Here is a 21,714-nt window from a genome sequence, read left to right on the forward strand (position 1 = left end):
GAAATTATGGGTGAAGTCAAGCTAATAGAATATTACCTTCTGATTTTAATAACGGTTCTTGCAAGAAGGAGAGCTGAATACACCAAAGTCTATTCAACCCAGTGTGAACATGTTGGTGTCCTCCTGACACATGAATATTTCATAACCAATCATGCATGTCATCATGATGTTCATTACACACCATGTTGTCATAAGCCTCCTCAAAGGTTAACAAGCTCCTATGTCATGGGGTACTTACTCAGCTGATTCCATCACCCAACAAAAGGTCAAAGTTCAGAGAGAATAATTACCTTAAACCACTTAGCCACTCAGCTCTTAAGTGGTGAGAATGACTGGGCAGCAGGCCTCCAAGACTAATCCAAGGACGCAACTGCTCCGACATTCTATGGCTTTAGGCAGATGTTTTCACATTGTGTAGTTTCCTTTCAGTGATTCAGGTCAGCTCAGTAGGTAGAACCAGTCTATCAGGTCAGGAAGATGTGCTCAGAACACAGCCTTTTGATTTTAATACCCCAAAATGTTTCAGTCTACCTCCTACTACATGGGCACCAACTGGGAGTGAATGTAATCTGGGCACCATAGAAGCCTCATACAAATATGAACATTATTTTCCCTCCATGTTAATTAAATCCTATCATCAACATTTGGCAGGTTCTAGAGAAACAGCAGGGGCAGGAGAGATAGCTCAGCAGTTAAGGGTGCTTACTGCTCTCACAGAGAACAGGAGTTTGGTTCCCAACACTGGCACAAAGCAACTCACAACTGCTTTTTAACTTCAGCCCTGGGGGTCCCAATGCCCTCTTCTGGACTCTATGGGTACTGCATTCACACACACACACACACACACACACACACACACACACACACACAGAGAGAGAGAGAGAGAGAGAGAGAGAGAGAGAGAGAGAGAGAGAGAGAATATGAATCAAATCTTTTACAAAAATAAACAGCAAAAAGGCTAGGAGGTGGTAGGAGGTGGTGCACGCCTTTAACCTTAGCACCTGGGAGGCAGAGGCAGGTAGATCTCTGTGAATCAGAAGCCAGCCTGGTCTACAAAGGTAGTTCAAGCTAATTCCAGGATAGCCAGGGCTGTTACACAGAGAAATCCTGTCTCAGGGAAAAAAGAAAGAAAGGAAGGAAGGAAGGGGGGGAGGGAGGGAGGGAGGGAGGAAGGAAGGAAAGGAAGGAGGGGAGGGAAGAGGAAGGGAGGAGAGGGAAGGGAAGGCCACTATACCTTGCTTAGATACTTTAATTAATTAAATTAAGATTTTAGCCCCTAACAATAGCTGTATCTGAGGGCTCAGTAGTCCCATGTGTGTAGTGCCACCATGGGAGATGTTAAACCTTAGGTCTCTGTGGCCTTCCGAAGGCTGAACTGGTGAGAAGGACTGAGCAAGAGAGCCAGGCAGGCCAGGCCTGTGAGCAACAGGACCTAGTCTTGGTGCATCCTGGCCACTGCTATTAAATAAGTAAATGATCTTTAAAATTAAGTAAATGATCTTTAAAAAGTTTTGAGTAATATAGTATACAGTGGCTACAGGACTGGCCTGTGCAGTTAAAGACTATCTATCTGAAGGTATTAAGTATTTTTTAAAATGAAAGAATACTAAACATAACGTGTGATGGCTTGCTTTTCCCCCATGTAAGATACCACAAATCTCTTTCCAGAACAATATATTTGAACATTATTTTTAGGATTTTTTTTTTTTTCAAGACAAGGTTTCTCTGTGTAGCCTTGGCTGTCCTGGAACTCACTCTGTAGACCAGGATGGCTTTGAACCCACAGAGATCTGTTTGCCTCTGCCTTCCAAGTCCTGGGATTAAAGGCATGTGCCACCATTGCCTGGCTATTTTTAGGATCTATACCAGTGCTGTTCAGTAAAGGAGCTAGAGGCAATACATAGCTAAAGATCACTTAAAATTACTAGTCTGATTTGTGATTGCTATAATCATAAAATACACACTACACTACAAAATTTATAAGATGAAAAGAGTATAAAATGTAGCAATTTATACCGATTTCAAATTGAAATAATATTGTGGATATACTGTATTAGGCAAAATATTACTTAGATTATTTCACCTTTTTTAGTTTTTTAATTTCTTTTGCGCCTTTCCTGGAATTCACTCTGTACCCCAGGTGGGCCTCGAACTCACAGAGATCCACCTGGCTCTGCCTCCCGAGTGCTGGGATTAACGGCGTGCGCCACCACTGCCCAGCAATTTTTTTAAATTATGACAGAGAGAGAGAGAGAGAATAAGAATGAATGGTGTGTGTATAATGTGTGTGTGTGTGTGTGTGTGTGTGTGTGTGTGTGTGTGTGTGTACAGGGACATGCATGCCATGTACATGTACATGTGGGGGGAGGTCCGAGGACAACTTTAGAAATCAATTCTTGCCTTCCATCAAGGAATCCAGGGTCACCAGGGCTGCATAGGCAGTGTTTGCACAGACGGCCTTTCTGACCATCCCGGCAGCCTTCTTTTCACTGTTGTTAATATAGCTATAGGAAAATGCAAAATTACATGTGTCACTCATACTACATCTTTACTAGCTGGTGCTGCCTTCAGCCTCTAGTATGTGTGATGAATAACTCCATGCTCATGTGGCTAGGGCGGAGAACTGAAAAATTGGTCACCCAAATCTCTGTCAGGTTCTCAAGGGGACTTCCGAATTGTTGGTGTCTAGGTCAGTGCAGCTCTCAAACAAGCCTCCGTTCTGCAGGTCCGATGATAATCATTCCAAGACCACAGGTGTCATGGAAGCCACTCTACCACTCCTGGCCCTGAAGTCCAGAACCACTATACCTACTGTTTCCATTTTCTTCAAAAGGGCATTAGTAAAATGCAACTCAGACAGTTATGAGGATAAAATGAAAAAACCTGAAAAAAAAAAACCCTGACTTCTTATAAAGTAAAACATATACTTAGCATATCATCCAGAAATTTCATCCCTAGGTATTTATTCAGAAGAAATGAAAATGTATGTTCACGCCGGGCGGTGGTGGCGCACGCCTTTAATCCCAGCACTCGGGAGGCAGAGCCAGGCGGATCTCTGTGAGTTCGAGGCTGGCCTGGGCTACCAAGTGAGTTCCAGGAGAGGCGCAAAGCTACACAGAGAAACCCTGTCTCGGAAAAAAAAAAAAAAAAAAAAAAAAAAGAAAATGTATGTTCACAATGACTTTACCCAAATACTCACGGCCGCTCTATCATAACATACCCGACAGGAAACAACCAAAAGCAGGTGTGAGGTAATAAACTGTGGTTTACACACACAATAAAATGCCATTCAGTGATTAAAAAGAACCTTGGAGCCGAGCTCAGTGACATTCACCTGTCTTCTAAGAAATTTGAGACGATGAGGCAAAATGATCATTTGAGCCCAGAACTGTAAGGTCTGCCTAGCAATGTAATGGAACCTTCTCTCCAAGAGGGAGGAGAAGGCAGAAACTAAATACTACACCAATGTAGTAATATATTATGTACCCTAATAAACTTGCCTGGGGATCGAAGGATAGAACCAGCCAGTGGATTAGACATAGAGGCCAGGACAGTGGTGGCACACACCTTTAATCCTAGTACAGGGAAGCACACACACCTTTAATCCCAGGAAGTGACATGGCTGGGCATAGAAATGTATATAAGGCATGAGGAGACAGGAACTAAAGTAGTTCAGCTGAGACCCTTATGGGTGAGAACTCAGAGGCTTTCAGTCTGAGGAAACAGGACCGGCTGAGGAGTTGGTGAGGTAAGGTTGGCTGTGGCTTGCTCTGCTTCTCTGATCTTTCAACTTTCACCCCAATATCTGGCTCTGGGTTTTTTATTAAAAGACCATTTAACATTCGAACAACACACCCTATACAGTTTTACTTATAGAGGGTATGCTACAAAAGATGAAATGTCAGGAACAACGAGTAGGTTGTTCGGAGTAGTAGTTGCCAGGGACCAAAAGAGGATACTGACTACAAAGGATGCTAAGGAAATGCTTGCTGTAGAAAATGTTACAGTAGGTATGTCTTTTTCAAACTTACCAAACTGTATACTTAAAAATAACTAATTTTTTTCCTCTTTTTTTTTTTTTTTTTTTTTTTTTTTGGAGACAGGGTTTCTCTGTGTAGCTTTGGAGCCTTTCCTGGAACTTACTCTGTAGCCCAGGCCAGCCTTGAACTCACAGAGATCTACCTGCCTCTGCCTCCCGAGTGCTGGGATCAAAGGCATGTGCCACCACCGCCCAGCAAAAAAAAAAAAAGATTAATTTTATTGAATGTAAATTATACTTCAACAAATCCAACCTAATAGGGAGTGAGGAGAAAAGGAAGAAGGGAAAAGGAAAGAGAAGAAATTAATGATTAACATGAAGTACTTTATGGCTTGGCAAATAACATCAACTGTATGACATCACCACACTCATTTCTGTGTTATTTAAAAGGTTTATAAACTAGCTGGGCAGTGGTAGCACACGCCTTTAATCCCAACACTAGGAGACAGAAGCAAGCAGATCTCTGTGAGTTCGAGGCCAGCCTGGTCTACAAAATGAGTTCCAGGACAGCCAAGGCTACAGAGAAACCATGTCTTGAAAAACCAAAAAGGTCTAGAACTTAAGACTAACTATCCCTCTGACCTTGTACTATTTCTCTATTCATTTCTTGGTGCACCTGTTCCCACCTGTCACCTGGTCAACTTTCCCTTCCTCCTCCCATCTTGTCATGGACCAGAGATGTATCCTGATTTCACTGATCCATTACTCCCCCATGTCCTTCTTTTGTCCATCACACGGTACCCTATATACCAGCAGTAAATTAGGCTTCCTAAAACATTATTCTCATGTGCTATACACCTGCTCAAGTCTCCTCAATGCTGCTCAGATCCCCTGAGCCTGGCATTCAAGAGATCCTACAATTGGTTTTAGTCCACTGCTTTTCCATATTTACACTGACACAATAAACAAATGGAAATTAATGTACAAAGGCAGGAACCAACTCTACCTTCCTTAGTTCTGCACCTCACATACCAAGTGCCCAAAACATGGAACATGTCTATAGCAACTTATGGAAAAATACTGTTCAGATGTACTACAACTGATCACCAACCTGATTCAAATCCACAACACTCATGTGAAAAGCCAAACATGGCTGGGCATGCCTGTGGCTCCAGCACCAGATCACTGAGATGGACTCAGAAAGTAAACAACTCAGAAGTCTCAAGAAGTCCCTGAAATTTACCAGACACACAAGACTCCTTCCTCCCCAAGTTTGTATAAGCAATAAGGACTGTGGAAGAGATTCAGATCAGTATCCAACCAGCCTACTTGTCTATAAAGGAAGAGATATTCAGTGACCTGTCAAGCTGCTTGCAAGTCACAAAGGGAGCTCCAGGACTGCAGCTTTCCTGAATCATTACCCATGCTGGGTTGGGTGGGCTTTCAGTGATGCAGCTGCCTCTGAGTCATCCCTGCTCTTGTTACTGACTCCAATAAACTCAGTGGCTCACCTCACTGGTATTGTACTTAGGTCTGTCATCAGTTCCTTATCTGGGGGATGAATAGACATTTTTGATTTGTGTTGCATCTCTCCTGGAAAAGTGTCATACAACACTTGGGCATACATATTTACCTGCATGCAACACACACACACACACACACACACACACACACACACACACACACGTGCGCACTCAAGAAAGTAGCAGACAGGCTGGAGAGATGGCTCAGAGGTTAAGAACACTGGCTGTTCTTCCAGAGGTCCTGAGTTCAATTCCCAGCACCCATATGGTGGCTCACAACCATCTGTAATGAGATCTGGCTCCCTCTTCTGGCCTTCAGGGATACAGGCAAACAGAACACTGTATACATATAAGTAAATAAAAAAATAAAAAATAAATAAAATAAAATAAAAAAAAAGAAAGTAGCAGACAAGTTGAGCATGGGGGCTCATGTCTGTAGTTCCAGCACCCAGGAAATCAAGCAAAATAGGAGGCAGATAGATATAAGTTTGTACAGAATGCAATTTGCAAGGAATATAGAGGCATGCCTTAGGCAGCAAGAAGATAGGATTATCACAACTCAAGGGAGAGGAAAGGCTTATGTAGGAAGCTAGTCAGTATTCTGTGGTCAACTGGAATGTCCCTGGGCTTTCTCAAAAACTATTAACAAAGGGGTCAGCATCAGTTAAGTAGCAGTTTGGGAGTCAGAAGCTAGTAGAACACATTCTCTTGTCTTGATGACTTTGTCCTATATGGGAGTGTGAGATAACTTGTAATATGGTGATCTGCAGGACCACACGCAGAAATGCCTAGGGTGTGACAAGGGACTGCCCATTCTCTCTGCTCTGGTGGGCCAGTGGGCTGCTCTCTACTGGCGACACTTGAGGCTGGGGTATACAGGCCTACTTCCAGCTTCATTTCCCTTTGCTCCAACACAGAAGAAAGGGCTAAAGTGCACGGAGTCCCTGGGCAGAAAGGCAGGCCTAGCAGGGAGGCCCTGAATGAAAAAGACTGCTTTCCCTTTTCACCTCTACAGCATCCTCCCTTATCAATACTCCATTCATTTCCTCCCTCATCTTGGCAGGGGGTGTGGGAGCTGCTCAACTGAATTAATGAGGAAAAACGACTTGTTGCTCCAAACCATGCCAAAGGAATGCGGGAAAACTCGTTTAAATGCTATAAGCGAAGGTGCTGTGACTATCAAGTGGAACCATGGCAAAGGCTCACACATACTTATTGGTTTAAATACGGCTACCTACTACACATACTGCTTTCTGGTCCAGAACCCTTTGCCCTTCCCTTAGGCCACTAATAAGTCATCTGTGCACACATACCAAAATGCACTATGCAAGCTGCAAACTAAAGCAGTTTGTTTTCTTTCTTGCCACATATAATCCATTTAGTGTTTTAAGTACATTTTTTCATAAAATAACATATATATGACAGTATAGTACATTATTTTTAAATATACACATCTCACTGACTAAAATAAACTTCAAGCTTACAGTTTTTCTTTTGAGTGTGTGTCTGTGTGCTTGCCTAAGTATGTATAGAAACTAGAGGTTGACATCAGGATGTCTTTTTCCAACCACTCCTCTACCATATTTTTTAAGATGGGGACTCTCGATGAACCTTGAGCTTATTATTTTAGCTAGGCTGGCTGGCCAGAGAGCCCCTGGAATCCTCCTGTCTCCACATTTCTCATCTCTGTGGTTACAAGTACAATTTGTCACACCCAGCTTTTACATGGATGCTAACTATCCAGACAGATTTTAATGCTTGTTGTGCAAGCATTTTATCTACTGATCCACCTACTCAGCCACAGTTTTTGGTTTACTTTCTTTCTTTCTTTTTTTGTTTTTTTGAGACAGGATTTCTCTGTGTAGCTTTGGAGCCTGTCCTGGAACCCACTCTATAGACCAGGCTGGCCTTGAACTCAGAGATCCGCCTGCCTCTGCCTCCCGAGTAGAGTGCTCGGATTAAAGGCCTGTGACACCACCACCTGGCTTGGTTTACTTTCTAACAGTGATTTTTATCCTAAGATCCATAGCCTGGAAGTGATGCTCTGAGAGGTTTACAGACAGGTATATGAGTGTTTATGGAAAGAAGCTGTTCTGTCAATGAAACTCAAAAAAGGAGCTGGATCACAAGAGCAAAGAACTTGTGAGTGAGTGTATATGTTCTGAGTTTAATATCCTGCAATGTTATAAACATTTCCAGGGTAATAAAGGAGTGGCTGGTTGCTTTGGAAGGTAATGAAAACATTCTAAATTGTACTGATATAGTCACAGCTCTGTGAATATACTAAGAATCACTGAATTGTCCATTTCCACTGGGTAAAGTGTATGATTTGTGGATTATATAAAGCTATTGCCAAAAAATAAGTGTTAAAAAAAGCTTCTGGGGCAGATTCCTGTCACAATGAAGTGGAATTCCCAAGCTGAAATATAATCACATTAACAAAAGAGAGTGTCTCTTAGCCACCAAAAAATAACTATTCAATTATTCGAAAGCAACAGTAACAGCAAAAGCTTCTTTTGGCTTTCAACTGTGCTCTTTTTAGGAAGTGTGAGGAAATGCTGGTATCTTATTATTCATTAAAGATAGCCAGCATTCATTAAAGGTCACCAGCATCATCAATTAGAGACCAAGAGGTCAATTTGCAGAAACTTTCTCCAAAATCCAAGTGTTTACCCAAGATAAAGCATTTGTGTCCTTAGTCAGTCTCAATCTGAAAACAAAGGACAATGACCTCTTTACAGCACACTTTAATCTCCCCACTATGTGCATGGTATTCACAATTAACCAAAATAACACCCAGTTAAAGGGCAAACCCATGGGCAGAGTTGACCACTCCCTTCCTAACCCTGAGCACTTAAGAGTTCCAAGGGAGAGCCAGTGTGGTGGCTCACACTGGTAATTACAGCACTTGGAAGGCAGAGGAGGAGGGTTAAAGTTGGAGGACAGCTTGATCTATACTGTAAATTCCAGACTAACCAGGCCTACATAGTAAAACTCTGTTTTAAAAAAGTGTGTGTGTAAGGGTGGGGGTGGGGGTGGGGGATGAGGGATGGGGGTATCCAGCATGGTGACATTTGCCTTTAATCCCAGCACAGTAGGTAAGGGTGCTTGCCAACATGCCTGATGACCCAAATGTGATCTCCAGAACCCACATGGTGGAAGGAGAGAACCAATTCCTGCAAGTTGTCTTCTGATTTCCATACATGTACTGTGGGACCCACATAGCCTCCACTCTCCTCATATCCAAATAAACGAATAAACACCATACAAAATTTTTAATTAAAAAAGATTTCCAAGGGGACTCGGTGATTAAACAGTCCAAAAAGTATTTGTCACACAAACGTAAGTACCTGAATCCCTAGCACCCACATAAAAGGTCAGGTACAGCATGTATCTATAATGGCTCACTCAGAAGGCACAGATAGGAGGGTCATTAAGGCTTAGTGGCCATCAGTCTAGCTGAATCTGAGAATTCAATGAGAAACTTCCTCAAAAACACTAAAAAGGGCTGAAGAGATGGCTCAGCAGTTACAAGCACTTGTTCTTGCTGAGAACCTGGGTTTGATTCCTAGCACTCACATCTTTAACTCCAGTTCCAGGGCATCCAACACCCTCTTTTGGCCTCCAGAGACACCAAGCACATACATGATACACACACACACACACACACACACACACACACACACACACACATAGTACTAAAATAAATTAATTAATTAAAAAGTAATTTTAAAAAGGTGGTTGAATCTAGCATAGTGGCAAACAATTCTAATCCAGCACCTAGGAGGCAGAGTCAGGTGGATCTCTGTGAGTTCTGGACCAACCAGAGTGCCATAGTAAGACCCTATTTCAAAGAATAAGTACTTAACAAAAGACAAGACACTCAACTTTACCATACACACACACATACACCCAGGCACACACACATGTACACATATGCAGACACATACACACACACAGACACACAAATACAGACCCACACCCAAATACACAGGCAGACAGACACACATACATACAGACACACAAACACATATACAGATACAATCACAGACACACACATGCATATACAGATGACACACGTATAGACACACACAAACACACATGGATACACACACACACACAGACACATACATATACAGATACACACAGACACACAAATACACAGGCATGGGACATATACACACACAAAGACACAGACATAGATGCGTGTGTACACACACACACACACACACACACACACACACACACACACAAAGTTCCAGTTCAGGTACAGTTTCCCTTTTCTCAGAATGTCAAAAGCTTCAACACAAGGAGCTTCCTTTCCTATGAAGCCCTCAAAAGCCTCTGGAAGCTCAGAAGGAAACAGCACATGCCTGGCAGTGGAGAGCTAAGGGCTTGTCCCATGTGTTACAAATGAGCACATTTAAACTTTCCACTGACTATCTGAATTCTGAACAATCTCAAGATCATAACGGAAGTAATGGCTGTTTCTGCTATTCTAGGCAAGAACAAAACATTTTTTTTTTTTTTTTTGGTTTTCCGAGACAGGGTTTCTCTGTGTAGTTTTGCGCTTTTCCTGGAACTCGCTTTGGAGACCAGGCTGGCCTCGAACTCACAGAGATCCGCCTGCCTCTGCCTCCCAAGTGCTGGGACTAAAGGCGTGCGCCACCACCGCCCGGCGAACAAAACATTTTTATTTTTCACATAAAACAAATTTCTGCCCTGGAACCGCACATTTCCTACTAGAAACATCACCATGTTCTTGGGGGTTTTTTTGTTTTTGTTTTTTTGTTTTTTGTTTTTTTGTTTTTCGAGGCAGGGTTTTTCTGTGTAGCTTTGCGCCTTTCCTGGAACTCACTTGGTAGCCCAGGCTGGCCTTGAACTCACAGAGATCCGCCTGGCTCTGCCTCCCGAGTGCTGGGATTAAAGGTGTGCGCCACCACCGCCCGGCTACCATGTTCTTATTGCTACTACAAGACATTTCTAATAGGGTAATGCTCAAAAGAAGTGACAGACAAGGACTGAGTATCATTGATCTCTAAATCAGGTGCAAAAAGAATGTTTTTCAATTTAAAAAAGATAACTTAAAATCTCTAAATGAACTAAATTACCAGTCTCTAAACACTCCCAAGGGAGGGTTTTCTGACTGCATTTATCAAGTTTTGTAGGACAACTGGAAAAAAATACACAAATAAGCAGCAGATGAGTGAGGAGATGCCCAGAAAACAACTGCCATCATTACCTTATTGCAGTGTGTTGAAGCACTGCCATTTCCTACCATACAGCCAGCATTTGCTTATGCAAATATTTTCAGAGGAATTGTTTTACAAGTATTCAGTATAATGCGGACTTCTGAAGAAACCTCCAAATAGAATCTGAAAAGGCAGTCAAGATAATTCTGACATTGAATATCCGCTTACCTTAACATTTTAGGCTCTGAAGACAAATGATGTCATTTTTTTGTTGGTTAGTTGGTTGGTTGGTTGGTTGGTTTTTTTGTTTTTCAAGACAGGGTTGCTGTGTGTATCCCTGGCTGTCCTGGAACTCAAGACCAAGCTGGCCTCCAACTCAGAGATCAACCTGCCTCTGCCTCCCAAGTGCTGGGATTAAAGGTGCATGCCATCACACCTAACTGTAACAATGATGTTTTATTTGGCATCACACTTGAATAGGTATCTTGGTGATATATGAAGGGCTTTGGTGTGGTTTTTTTTTTTTTTTGAGACAGGGTAAGATTAAATGCCTGGCTATAAATAGAGTTTTTTTTAATTATTTTTTCAAAAGGTCACTAGCTAAGAAACTAAACTCACTAATTAAGAAACTAAACTGGGGTGGGATGGGGGGGAGTTTGCAGTGTGTGGGGGAGGTGATGCACACCTTTAATCCCAGCACTCAGGAGGCAGAGGTAGGTGGCTCTCTGTGAGTTCGGGGCCAGCCTGGTCTACATAGCTAGTTCCAGGACAAAAAAAAAAAAAAAAAAGAAAAAGAAAAAGAAAAAAAAGAAAAGAAAAAAACTGTTTACACTACAAACATCACACAGTGGTTCAAGAACAAAATGCACAGATAGCCAGACGAGCCGGCAAGACATTCAAGAGGAGAAAGCTGAAGTGAAAAGGCTAGCCACACTGTGGACCTACAGCAGCAACAAGGAGACATCTGCTTAATGACAGCCCTCTGGGTTCTGGTTCTGAGAAGCCTGCACTTCAGTCTACTAATTTTGTTTTCCCTTCATGCAGCCAAGAATCTACATTTCCCCCTTTCCCTTTCTTCTCTTATTTTTCGTAAGCTTCCTTACAACTCACCTGTTGGTCCTTTGCCATAATCTCATTTAGAAAACCTTTCTTCTCAAAGCATCCTGTCCCTGAATACTAGCCCTTCTGATTTGGTGAGAGTGAGAAGAAGGGAGGGGGAGAGGGAGAGGGAGAAAGAGGGGGAGGGAGGAGAGAGTGTCTGTGTATTTATTTTATGTGCACTGGTGTTCCACCTTCATGTATTCACCACTTGCCTGCCTGATGCCCCTGGAGGCCAGAAGAGGCCATTGGATTGGATTGGAACTGGAGTTACAAATATCTGGAACTGGAGTTACAAATATCTGTGAGCCACCAAGCAGGTGCTAGGAACCCAACTTGGGTCCTCTGCAAGAAAAAGTGCTCTTAACTGCTGAGCCATCTCTCCAGCCCTTTCTGATCAATTTCTTGAAGCTAAAGTTATTTATTGTGCTCCATTAAAAAAAAGAAAGAAAGAATGTACAAAAGAAAACTATTTAAGCCAAAGACAGGCAATGCATCACCTACCAACACATACCCCTCCAGCGAGCTGCTGCTCATCCAAGTGTCTTTTTGGGAAATGACTTTGTGTTCCTTCGTACTCCTGGTGTCTGTTTTCCCCACACAATTTTTCCCTTCAGAAATCCTAAGTCAGATTTACCCTCTAATTTTGAGCCGTAAACTACTGTGTTTTCTAAGACAAAACAATTTGACAAATTAAAGTAACGGTGGACAGAAATGAGCTTACTTGGAATAACATACTTAAACGTGGTTAACCCTCTACACATAGGTTCCTAGGAAATAAGGAGATGGAAGATGGGAACAACCTTACAAAAAGATGATTTTTCATCCTTGTAACAAGAGGAGAGCAGTTGAGAACAGGTACTGATTATTCCCATTTACATATGACAAAACTAAAGAGTGACCTGGTGGTTGTTAGGTTTCAAACTTGGGACAAAAGGCTGAGGCCCCATTTAACATATAAATTCAGACCTGGCCACCAGGTTCTCCCAGCATCCCTCAGTCCCTACCTGTTAGGGGTCCTCCTGGCTGGCACACCCCACTCCCTACCCTGAACTCTCCACCTCAGGGGGTTGAGCTGCTGTTCCCTATATAATCCAACCATTTGGTTTCCCACTCTCTTTGTGCCTTTGGCCTCCTGGCTGCTGCACCTGGAACCCCTGCTCTCCCCTCTCTTCCTCTCCCCCCTCCTCCCACATGGCCCAGTTCAGTCTGGTCATGTCCACTCTGGACTCTGGCTACGCTCTCCCACATATCTATAATAAACTTTCTCCTCCACCATACCAAGGAAAGCCATGTGCTTTCCTTTCCTTTCTGTTTCTTTTTTTCACTCAGTAGTTCATGCTGGTGCATGTCTGTAGTCCCAGCACTCAGAAGGTGGAAGCAAGAAGGTAAGGTGTTCAAGGCTGGCTTCAGCTACATCAGAAATAAAAATCTGAGTGAGCTGAAATACACCCTGGATGGGATCTCTATTAGTCCAAGGTCTACATATCGAGCTCCAGGCCAGTCAGGGATAGTGAGACCCCATTTCAAAACAAAACAAAACAAAAGGGGGGGGGCGGTTTCAATGACTTGCCCAAACAAAGTCACAAAACTGACAAGTATGATTCCAAACCTATAGTCAGCTTGACTCTTCAAAGAGCAGCTGCTACTATATATCCCTCCATGTGTTTCTGTCCATAGCCAAGTAGCAAGTTCCTAGAAAGCAGTATTTCTAAGGGTACATCTTTGACTTTTGAGACATAATTTTCCATTGGCCAACAAACTGTAAAGCTACCTTCAATCTGCCCAACAGAAAGAAATGCCTTTCTCTTCTCCTACGTACCACTTTCAAGAACTACTTCTTTCCAACTGTTTGTTTCCAAGGAACTTACTCATAAGTCATTAGTAGTCCAAGAAGTTTGCATCAGTATATGCTTTTTCTCAATAAAGTTTAGGGCTGATGCAACATTTTTCAGTCTCACACTTCACAGCTAAAATGACAAGAGCACAGAACAGTCAAAAATTACGCAAGACAATGATACAGTTTTTATTCCACGTCTGCCTCTCTCTAGCATCTGTGAGTCACTGTCTTTCCTGTTCAGTCATCATTATAAAAACTGCTACTTTTTGGCCTTAAATTATTGTTTTGTGTTTATTTTAATGAAAAGATCTACATAAACGATGGGATCTCATTACATCTCTCACCACCTCACTTTAGCACTGACCTGTTAGTAGCCCAGAAGCCTCATTCTGATTTTCACAGTCTTGCTTTACACAAACAGGAAAAGGGGCACAAAAGGGTCACAATGTAGTTGCAGTTCATTTACTTACCCATCCAACAGACACAAATGAAATGCTATCAGATTGAGACCCAAAAGTAAACGAGAATTGTCCCCCCATCATAGTGTAGCAGAGAGGAAGTTACATGATTATAGTGGTGTCCATATGGCCTGAAGTAATAGCTATGAACGAAGGAAGGCTTTCTAGAGGAAGTGGTCTCTGAGTACGTATAAGCATCCATCTCTTTAGTACTAAATAGATCTAAAAGACTCAACACATTGTCTAAGACTTACTTGCCAGTAATCCAGTCAAAATATAATTTGAAAGAATGATTACTTCCTGCCCTAAACCTTGGTCCTTTAAACACTCACTTTACAACAATTACAAGTTTAACAAACTCATGGGTGTTTGGTGCCTTTTCACAAGTTTCTAGACTTAAGATGTTAGCAGAGGGAGACAAAGTGCACTTTTTAAAAAGATAGTCATTTCTCTGAGGATAAATGCTTTGAACAATTACAGGACCTACAAAACAAGGCTATCAGAGAGGAAACGGGTTAAAAAAAGTCCCGCTTTAATACAACAGAATGAAAGATCTCTTTGAACTTGCGTGTGCACGTACACACACACACACACACACACACACACACACACACGCACACGGGGGGGGGGGACTTTAGCCTCCAAATGATGAACCCCCAAGCATTGCCATGATAAACAAACAAGCCTCTGAGCTGGAATCTGATTTGGTGGCCTGACAAAACACTCCAATCTAAGGAATCCCACTCCTACCTCCACCCCATTCATCATTTCCTCAATAAAGTCCCAGAAGCTAGTTGCTCCCCAGTTTTTACTGGTTCCTAGATTTATTGCTTGTAAATTACAATGCATAGAGCGCCTTTCAAAAGAAAAATTGTACGGGCAAATGAAAACAAGCGTGCTTTAAAGACCCATAAAAGACTGTATGTAGGCGAAATGAACTCGCCTGGGTTTACTACGAGTACCTACGGCACCCTTATGCCACTCCAGGGGGTCTCAGATGCGAACGCACGCCACCCGAGCCGCGGCTGAGCAGGAGGAGGGTGGCAGGGTCACACACCTGCCCGGCTCCGGTGCCCGCGCCCCGCTGCGCCGTCCGGCCTGCGCCCGGCCCCCGCCCTCGGCCCCGGCCTCCCGCCCCGGCCGCGCACCGTGTGCGACTGCAGACTCTGGCTCGCCTCGACAGCCGCTGTCAGCGGCACCGTGTCGTCCAGCAGCACTTTGCCGGCCGGCGGCTTCTCCATGAAAGCCATCCCGGGCCGCCGCCGCCGCCTCTCAAGCCGGGCCAGGAACCGGAGGCGCCGAGCCCCGCCGCCCGCCGCGTCCCGCCGCCGCTGCTGTCAACGCGCGCCGCCCCACGCGCCGACGCCGCCCGCCGGGTCCTAACGCCAGTCGGCTCAGAACGATGGCTGTCAACACCCGTTCGCCCGACCCCGCTGGGTCCTAGCGCCGTATTATAGGTAAGTGACTGCAGGCTCTTGAACGTCCCAATGCTGCTGCTGTCAGAGGCATTGTGTCGCTGTCTTGGCACCTCCTAGCTGCTGCATCGTACATCTAGTACCGTGAGCACCTGGCCCGGGACCCAGGAGCACAAAACTAAACCATCACCACCAGGAATCCTCAGATCTAGACACTGCATCTAGAGCCCTGGAATCCAACAGAACTGAGTTTTTCAGATGAAACTTTGAAAAGCTCAGATTGGCAGATTTGAGACTCTACTGCTCCCTATCACATCTCCCCTGCCCAAGGGCCTTAGGGCTCAGGAAACACCTTCAGGGAGGACCCTCAGTCTGAGCCTGTAGACCAAACTTTCTAAACCAAATCCTGATTCAGGTTTTGAACCTGGATCCTCAGGAGAATGTAGCTGCTGCATGCACCCTCGTAACTGGATCCTACAGTGTTTGATTCCAGAACATGAACTGGGATGGAAAAGTAACGGATGCAAAGATTTCCCTGCCTCTATGCTTGGCTCCTAGCTCTCTGTTGAGCCCAAAGGTCTTCAAATCCCAAGAGCTCTTAGACTCTTGAGAGTCTTTGGTTCTAGCATTCTGGCTCTAAGAACCTCAAACTTAGAATCATCAAACTTGAAGATCAACTTCTCAGCATCAAATCTACCCTGATTATCTTAACCCAAGATCACAATTTTCAAGGATAATAATGGAATTAAACTTAGGTCAGATGACCAGGACCTTCTGGCTCTGGCATTTACTTAAACTGTATGACCTTGAGTAACTCACACCCCAAGACCTCACTTTTCCGTTGGCAAAACTGAATAAATATCTATGTAAAAAGTGTAATAGGAATGAACAGGATTGGAAAGTAATTTGCAGATATTAAAAATACCAAACAATATACATTACAATCTGACAATGCACAGAACAGAGATTTCTAAGTGTTGTTTGTTGCCATTAAATTTCTATTATTTCATTCATAGAAACAAAGCTTTTTTGTGAATTCACCACCACTGCAATTTGACATCATAGCAAAGGTCTAGATTGTACTAAATGGTTGAGCTTAGAGATTGTTGGGCAATCCTAAGTAGCCAAGTGATAACGACAGATTGCCTTTAAGGTCAGTGCTCAGTAGAGGGAGATACGGGGAATGTAACTTCTTAATTTAGCCCTAAATAAATGAGATCTCTTCCTACATCTCATTTTTACCTCAATGTGCTTTAAAGCTGCAACCTATTGGGCTGGAGAGATGGCTCAGAGGTTAAGAGCACTGCCTGTTCTTCCAGAGGTCCTGAGTTCAATTCCTAGCAACCACATGGTGGCTCACAACTATCTATAATGTGATCTGGTGCCCTCTTCTGGCGTGCAGGCATGCATGCAGATAGAACACTGTATACATAAATAAATAAATCTTTAAAAAAAAAAAAGCTGCAACCTATTAAAGCTAAACCATGTGTCACTTAAGGAGGACACAACTCTTTCCCTCCATTTCTTTGTTTAAAGGCAATGGAGTATTTCAATTGTCAGAGTACCAGAAACCCAAATCCTGCATTATTACTCCTGTCAGGATGGAGAATAGACAAGGTCATACATACTCATATCCTCCTGCTGGTGTGTGCTTAATGAAGGCATTAATTCACTCAGCGATTATTACTTATTACTACCACATAATAAGCTGAGTGGTGGCACTGAGATTTAATAATACGCATGAAGGATTTGAAAATATCTCACCCTAAGACTAATTCTGCCTCTAAGAGGGTTATATTAAAAAAGTAATGAGGGATTTTTGAAAAGGTATAACATGTAAAGGATAAGCATCTAATCCACAATATAAGATTACACAAATCATGGTATAATCATCCATTTTTGCAAGGCTAAAACCCAGATTATTTGCTAAGGGTATAGCTCAATGATAGACAGAAAATGTACTTGACTTGCACAAGGCCCTAGGATCAGTCATTAGCACCACAACCAGTTTAAGAATATCTAATGATATTCAAGAACATTCTTTTTTGTTTTGTTTTGTTTTGTTTTGTTTTGTTTGTTTTTCGAGACAGGGTTTCTCTGTGCAGCTTTGTGCCTTTCCTGGAACTCACTTGGTAGTCCAGGCTGGCCTCGAACTCACAACGATCCACCTGGCTCTGCCTCCCGAGTGCTGGGGTTAAAGGCGTGTGCTGCTGCTGCTGCTGCTGCCGCCGCCGCCGCCGCCGCCGCCGCCGCCGCCGCCGCCGCCGCCCGGCAAGAACATTCTTGATCTAATAAGTGAAACAAGCAATACATCTATCTGTAAAGCCAAATGCATTTACAGGAAAAACACCAGAAGAAAATAAACCAAAATGCTTCCTGTAAAAAAATAGAACCATGACTTTTTCCATATTTTTCAAAATGCCTTTAATTACAATGTTTTATTTTTATGATTAGGAAACAAAAATATTATATAACCAGAGTCCAGTGCTCTACCAAACCACAAGTTTCAAAATACACATTTCCAAGGTTGAGAAGATACCTCTCTGAATCTAGCAAACTGGTACTCATCTCCATTTCCAGTGCATCTGCACAAGCAAAATGAGGCAGTTGTGCTATTTGACTTTGCATACAAAAGGGTCCACAAACGAAAAACCAGAAAATGAGTGGGATTTTTGGTTTTGCTGGGGTTCAAAACCAGGGCCTCATGCATGCTAGGCAGGTGTTCTGCCATTGACCTACATTCCCAGTCCAGTCTTTCAATACTATAGGAGGAAAAAAAGATTGTCAGAGACAATGCCTGCAAGGTACTGAAATTGAGGCTCCAGCCACCATAGGAGCATAAGAGATAAAACAGTAATGATAGCTAGTGGACTGTGGGGCAGTTCATTAAGGATGTGGGGTTTGAGTGGGGTCTTCAAGAACCCAGCGTTTTGCATTCTAGCTATAATTTCAGCCCCATTCACGATTTTATCAGAAACGTACTGAACTACAGAACATACACTATACCAAATATTGTGTTAGGCATAGGAAAGTAAAAAAAAAAAAAAAAAAGACAAATGCTACCTGTCAAGCTTCTGAGGCACATAAACTAGAAAAAAAAAATATGGCATAAAGTCACAGGCTACTCCAGGGATCCATGTAGCTTGAAGCAGCAAGAGACAAGGATGTGAGATAAGCTGGGCAGGAGGTGCTTAGCAGAGAGAGTTCTTTACATTCCTCTATGACGGACATTCTCCTGACAACTAAGGTAGACATTCTCAAAGCACAGATTGAAAACCTTGGGGAGTCACTCAGACTGCAGCAGCCACTAACAGACAGTCTTTCTTTTGTGGTATCACCTCAAGGTGAGTAGTAAGTGGATAAAAGTACTGGGGGAGGGGAGCAGAAAATGGGTATGGAGTGGGTGAAGGAAGAAAGGATTGGTTTGGAAGAAGACTGCCTTGAGAGGAAAGAAAAATTAAGTTAGAATCAAGAACTAAGCAAAACCTGCCTTCACAAATCTGAGGAAGTGCTAGTCATGGTTACAGGTCCACGTTCTAAGCTGACTCCTTAGATTTACACCAGCTCCAGAGGTACCCAGCAGCCTGATTTCACTTTGCTTCACCTTCCTCAGCTGTGGAATGGAGATTGGGACAGCCTCAGCAGGCAGGATTACTGAGTGCACTGAATTGTGCTAATGTTGGTATACCTGAACGAAAGGCTAAGTATAAACTGCAGGATATTAGTTAGGAGGATGTCAGCACAGCCTTTCATGGGAACAGGGAATTTGAATGCTTTTTTCTCTGGAAGGGGAGGGACTGAAAAGAAATTACAACTAAAGACCTGGGCTGCACATGTCATGAAATGTGACTTGCCTGTCTTCTTTACCAGGAAAGAGAAACCGAAAGTGAGAAATATTTGACGGAAGCCAGGGACAAGCTCAGCGTTTCCTTATCCTTCTTCTGTGATTCTTTCCTAAGGCCCTTAGTGCAAACACTTCTGCTAAGCTTATTTTTCTCCTACACCTCAGTGAGTTCCTTGTCAGTAACCCTGAGTATCCTGAGACACACAGACCAGACTCGAAACCCCATGATAACCTCAATAGTCATCTGGCTTTTGTGGGTTTTTGTTTTGTTTTGTTTTGTTTTGTTTTGTTTTTTTAAATTAGTGTCTTGGCCTTGAACCCCTGGGGATCCAGTGGTTCTCCTTCCTGCCTGAGCCCCAAATGGCTGACTACAGATGCAGGCTTCTGTGCCTGGCTGTCTGGCATTTGAAATGTCACAGACTAAATATGGGAAAGCTCTTCCCAGGCCAGAGCTGATCTAATTCAAATCAGACTTGCTTTTCTAGTCTGGGCTGAATAAATAAGGAATGAGAGAATGTCATCGTTTTGCTTTTTGCATACATACAACTACTTGCAGGATAACAGAAGAAAAGAGGATTTTTATATTCTGCTATGTTGCCAAATGTTTAGAAGGCTCATGGGTTGTTTATCTAACAACCTGAGATTTGACCAGATTGAATTGAACATAATGGATTTTAGTGAGGAAATCTCTAGGCCTGACAACTGCTAAACAAATCAGATCACAGAAGCTTGTGAAAACTCAGTATTTCCTAAGCAGAGTGGTCTTACAACTCCAAATGCCTTCATTTCTTTAAATATTCATAGTCTGGATACTAAACAAAATTCAACTCATAGTCATTTGTATGTTGACATTTTCTATGATAACACTGGGAAAATCTGTCCAAGGGTATAATGTCAAAACAATTTACAGTTATGAGCCACTTTAGGAATAAAGCTTGTGGAATCTATTAATCTTGCTTGACTGATGTACATATTATTTGGGTTTTCCTCTAGCTGCTCATTCTGCTCCAACTCCAACTTTCTCTGAAGATGCTGAGAATTCTGCTCTTTGCAATACAAATGAAAGCGAAGAATATAGAATAAAGCACCTGGAGCCCTTGGATGGCACCACATGCAGGCAGCCATGCAACCCATGGCAGTAACTAGACAGCACCCTGATTCTGCTGACCTGGGGCTAGTCAATGAGCTATGCCAGTACATGAGGCAGTCACAGAGTTGCTCAGAGTGACAGTCAACACTTGGTAGACTGTTTTAATATAAATCTTTAATAGATGTGATTTAACAGCAGTTTTCTTAAGGTCTGTGAATTATACTCTAGGAACATAAAAGAAAATGACTAATAGTTTGGTCCCAAATGAAAACCCATGGTTATCTCAGAGGTACTGGTGTACACTTAGACATTTCTTTTTCTAGAGGAACATACAAGACAGGTTCACAAGATAAATGGTGGCCATGGTGAGGCTCCACCTATTAATCTAAGATTTGCTGCTGGGGGGGAAAAAATGAGTGGCATTTCAGCAATATGGAAATGTTTCCAACAGAATATAACAGTCTGTTAAGCAAATTTCTAGTACATTAGGCTAAAATTGCTTAAGATGGCTATTCTTGCTGTGCCAATCAAGTATCACATAAATTACAGTCTTATAATGCCCCTAATATGGAAAGTGCTAGACAAAATGGCCTACTTCAGTCATTACTTTTGCACTCACTTCCATATGTGACCTAGTATAATTAAAGCTCCCTCTCAATTATCAGCCCCTGGGCTTGAGAAAGCAAGTGATCATTTCTCCTGGTGGTTGCTTTAAGAGAGCATGAGCAGCTTGACAGCCATGGCTGAGTCACCACTTAGGCTACTGACTCTACTCTGTTTAACAGAGACCAAGGTTCATGACCACCCCAGACTATTAATAATGTGGAAATGCTCTAAATGAGAAGCTACTTTTGAAGTCACAGTGTAAATCAGCTACTAGCCAAAGTGACATCCCTCTCTACTCCCCACATGGCTTACATAACCTTTTTTTTTTTTTTTTTTTTTTTTTTTTTTGGTTAGTTGGAACAGATAGCCTATCTTCTTGCCTCAGTCTCTGAATTACTAGAATTAGGCATCAGCCACTGCTTGTCTCTAATTTTTCTTTCCATCTAGCTGATCCTTAGAGCTTTCGTCCTCTGAAAATCTCTGAATGTCATTTAGGAGAAGGTAGGTGGGTGGCCAAGCACAATGCTACATTTGTTTTCCCAGGACTTGGGAAGCTGAAACAGGAAGATGTTGAGCTCAAAGCCAGTCTAGACTATGTGGCATGACTATTTTGGGGGGTGGGGATGAGGGACAGGCATTGGGTAGAAACCATAGGCACAGAATAGGGAA

The 21,714-nt window shown here is 42.8% G+C and overlaps 1 protein-coding gene across 3 annotated transcripts in view; it reads right to left on the bottom strand.

Annotated features, from left to right (window-relative positions):
- Positions 1-15,531, bottom strand: part of Pxk (PX domain containing serine/threonine kinase like) — a 91,435-nt gene extending 75,904 nt beyond the window's left edge. For 2 of the 3 annotated variants that reach the window (XM_059274265.1, XM_059274264.1), the window contains exon 1: positions 15,239-15,531. In XM_059274265.1, coding sequence (XP_059130248.1) covers positions 15,239-15,340 — 102 coding nt within the window. In that variant the 5' untranslated portion in view covers positions 15,341-15,531. Of the gene's footprint in view, positions 1-10,922; positions 11,083-15,238 lie in introns of those variants that run through there. The other variant, XM_059274266.1, reaches the window with a different exon arrangement.
- Positions 15,532-21,714: the final 6,183 nt, after the last annotated feature.

Source organism: Peromyscus eremicus, chromosome 9 (genome assembly GCF_949786415.1).
Source record: "Peromyscus eremicus chromosome 9, PerEre_H2_v1, whole genome shotgun sequence".
Classification (NCBI taxonomy): domain Eukaryota; kingdom Metazoa; phylum Chordata; class Mammalia; order Rodentia; family Cricetidae; genus Peromyscus; species Peromyscus eremicus.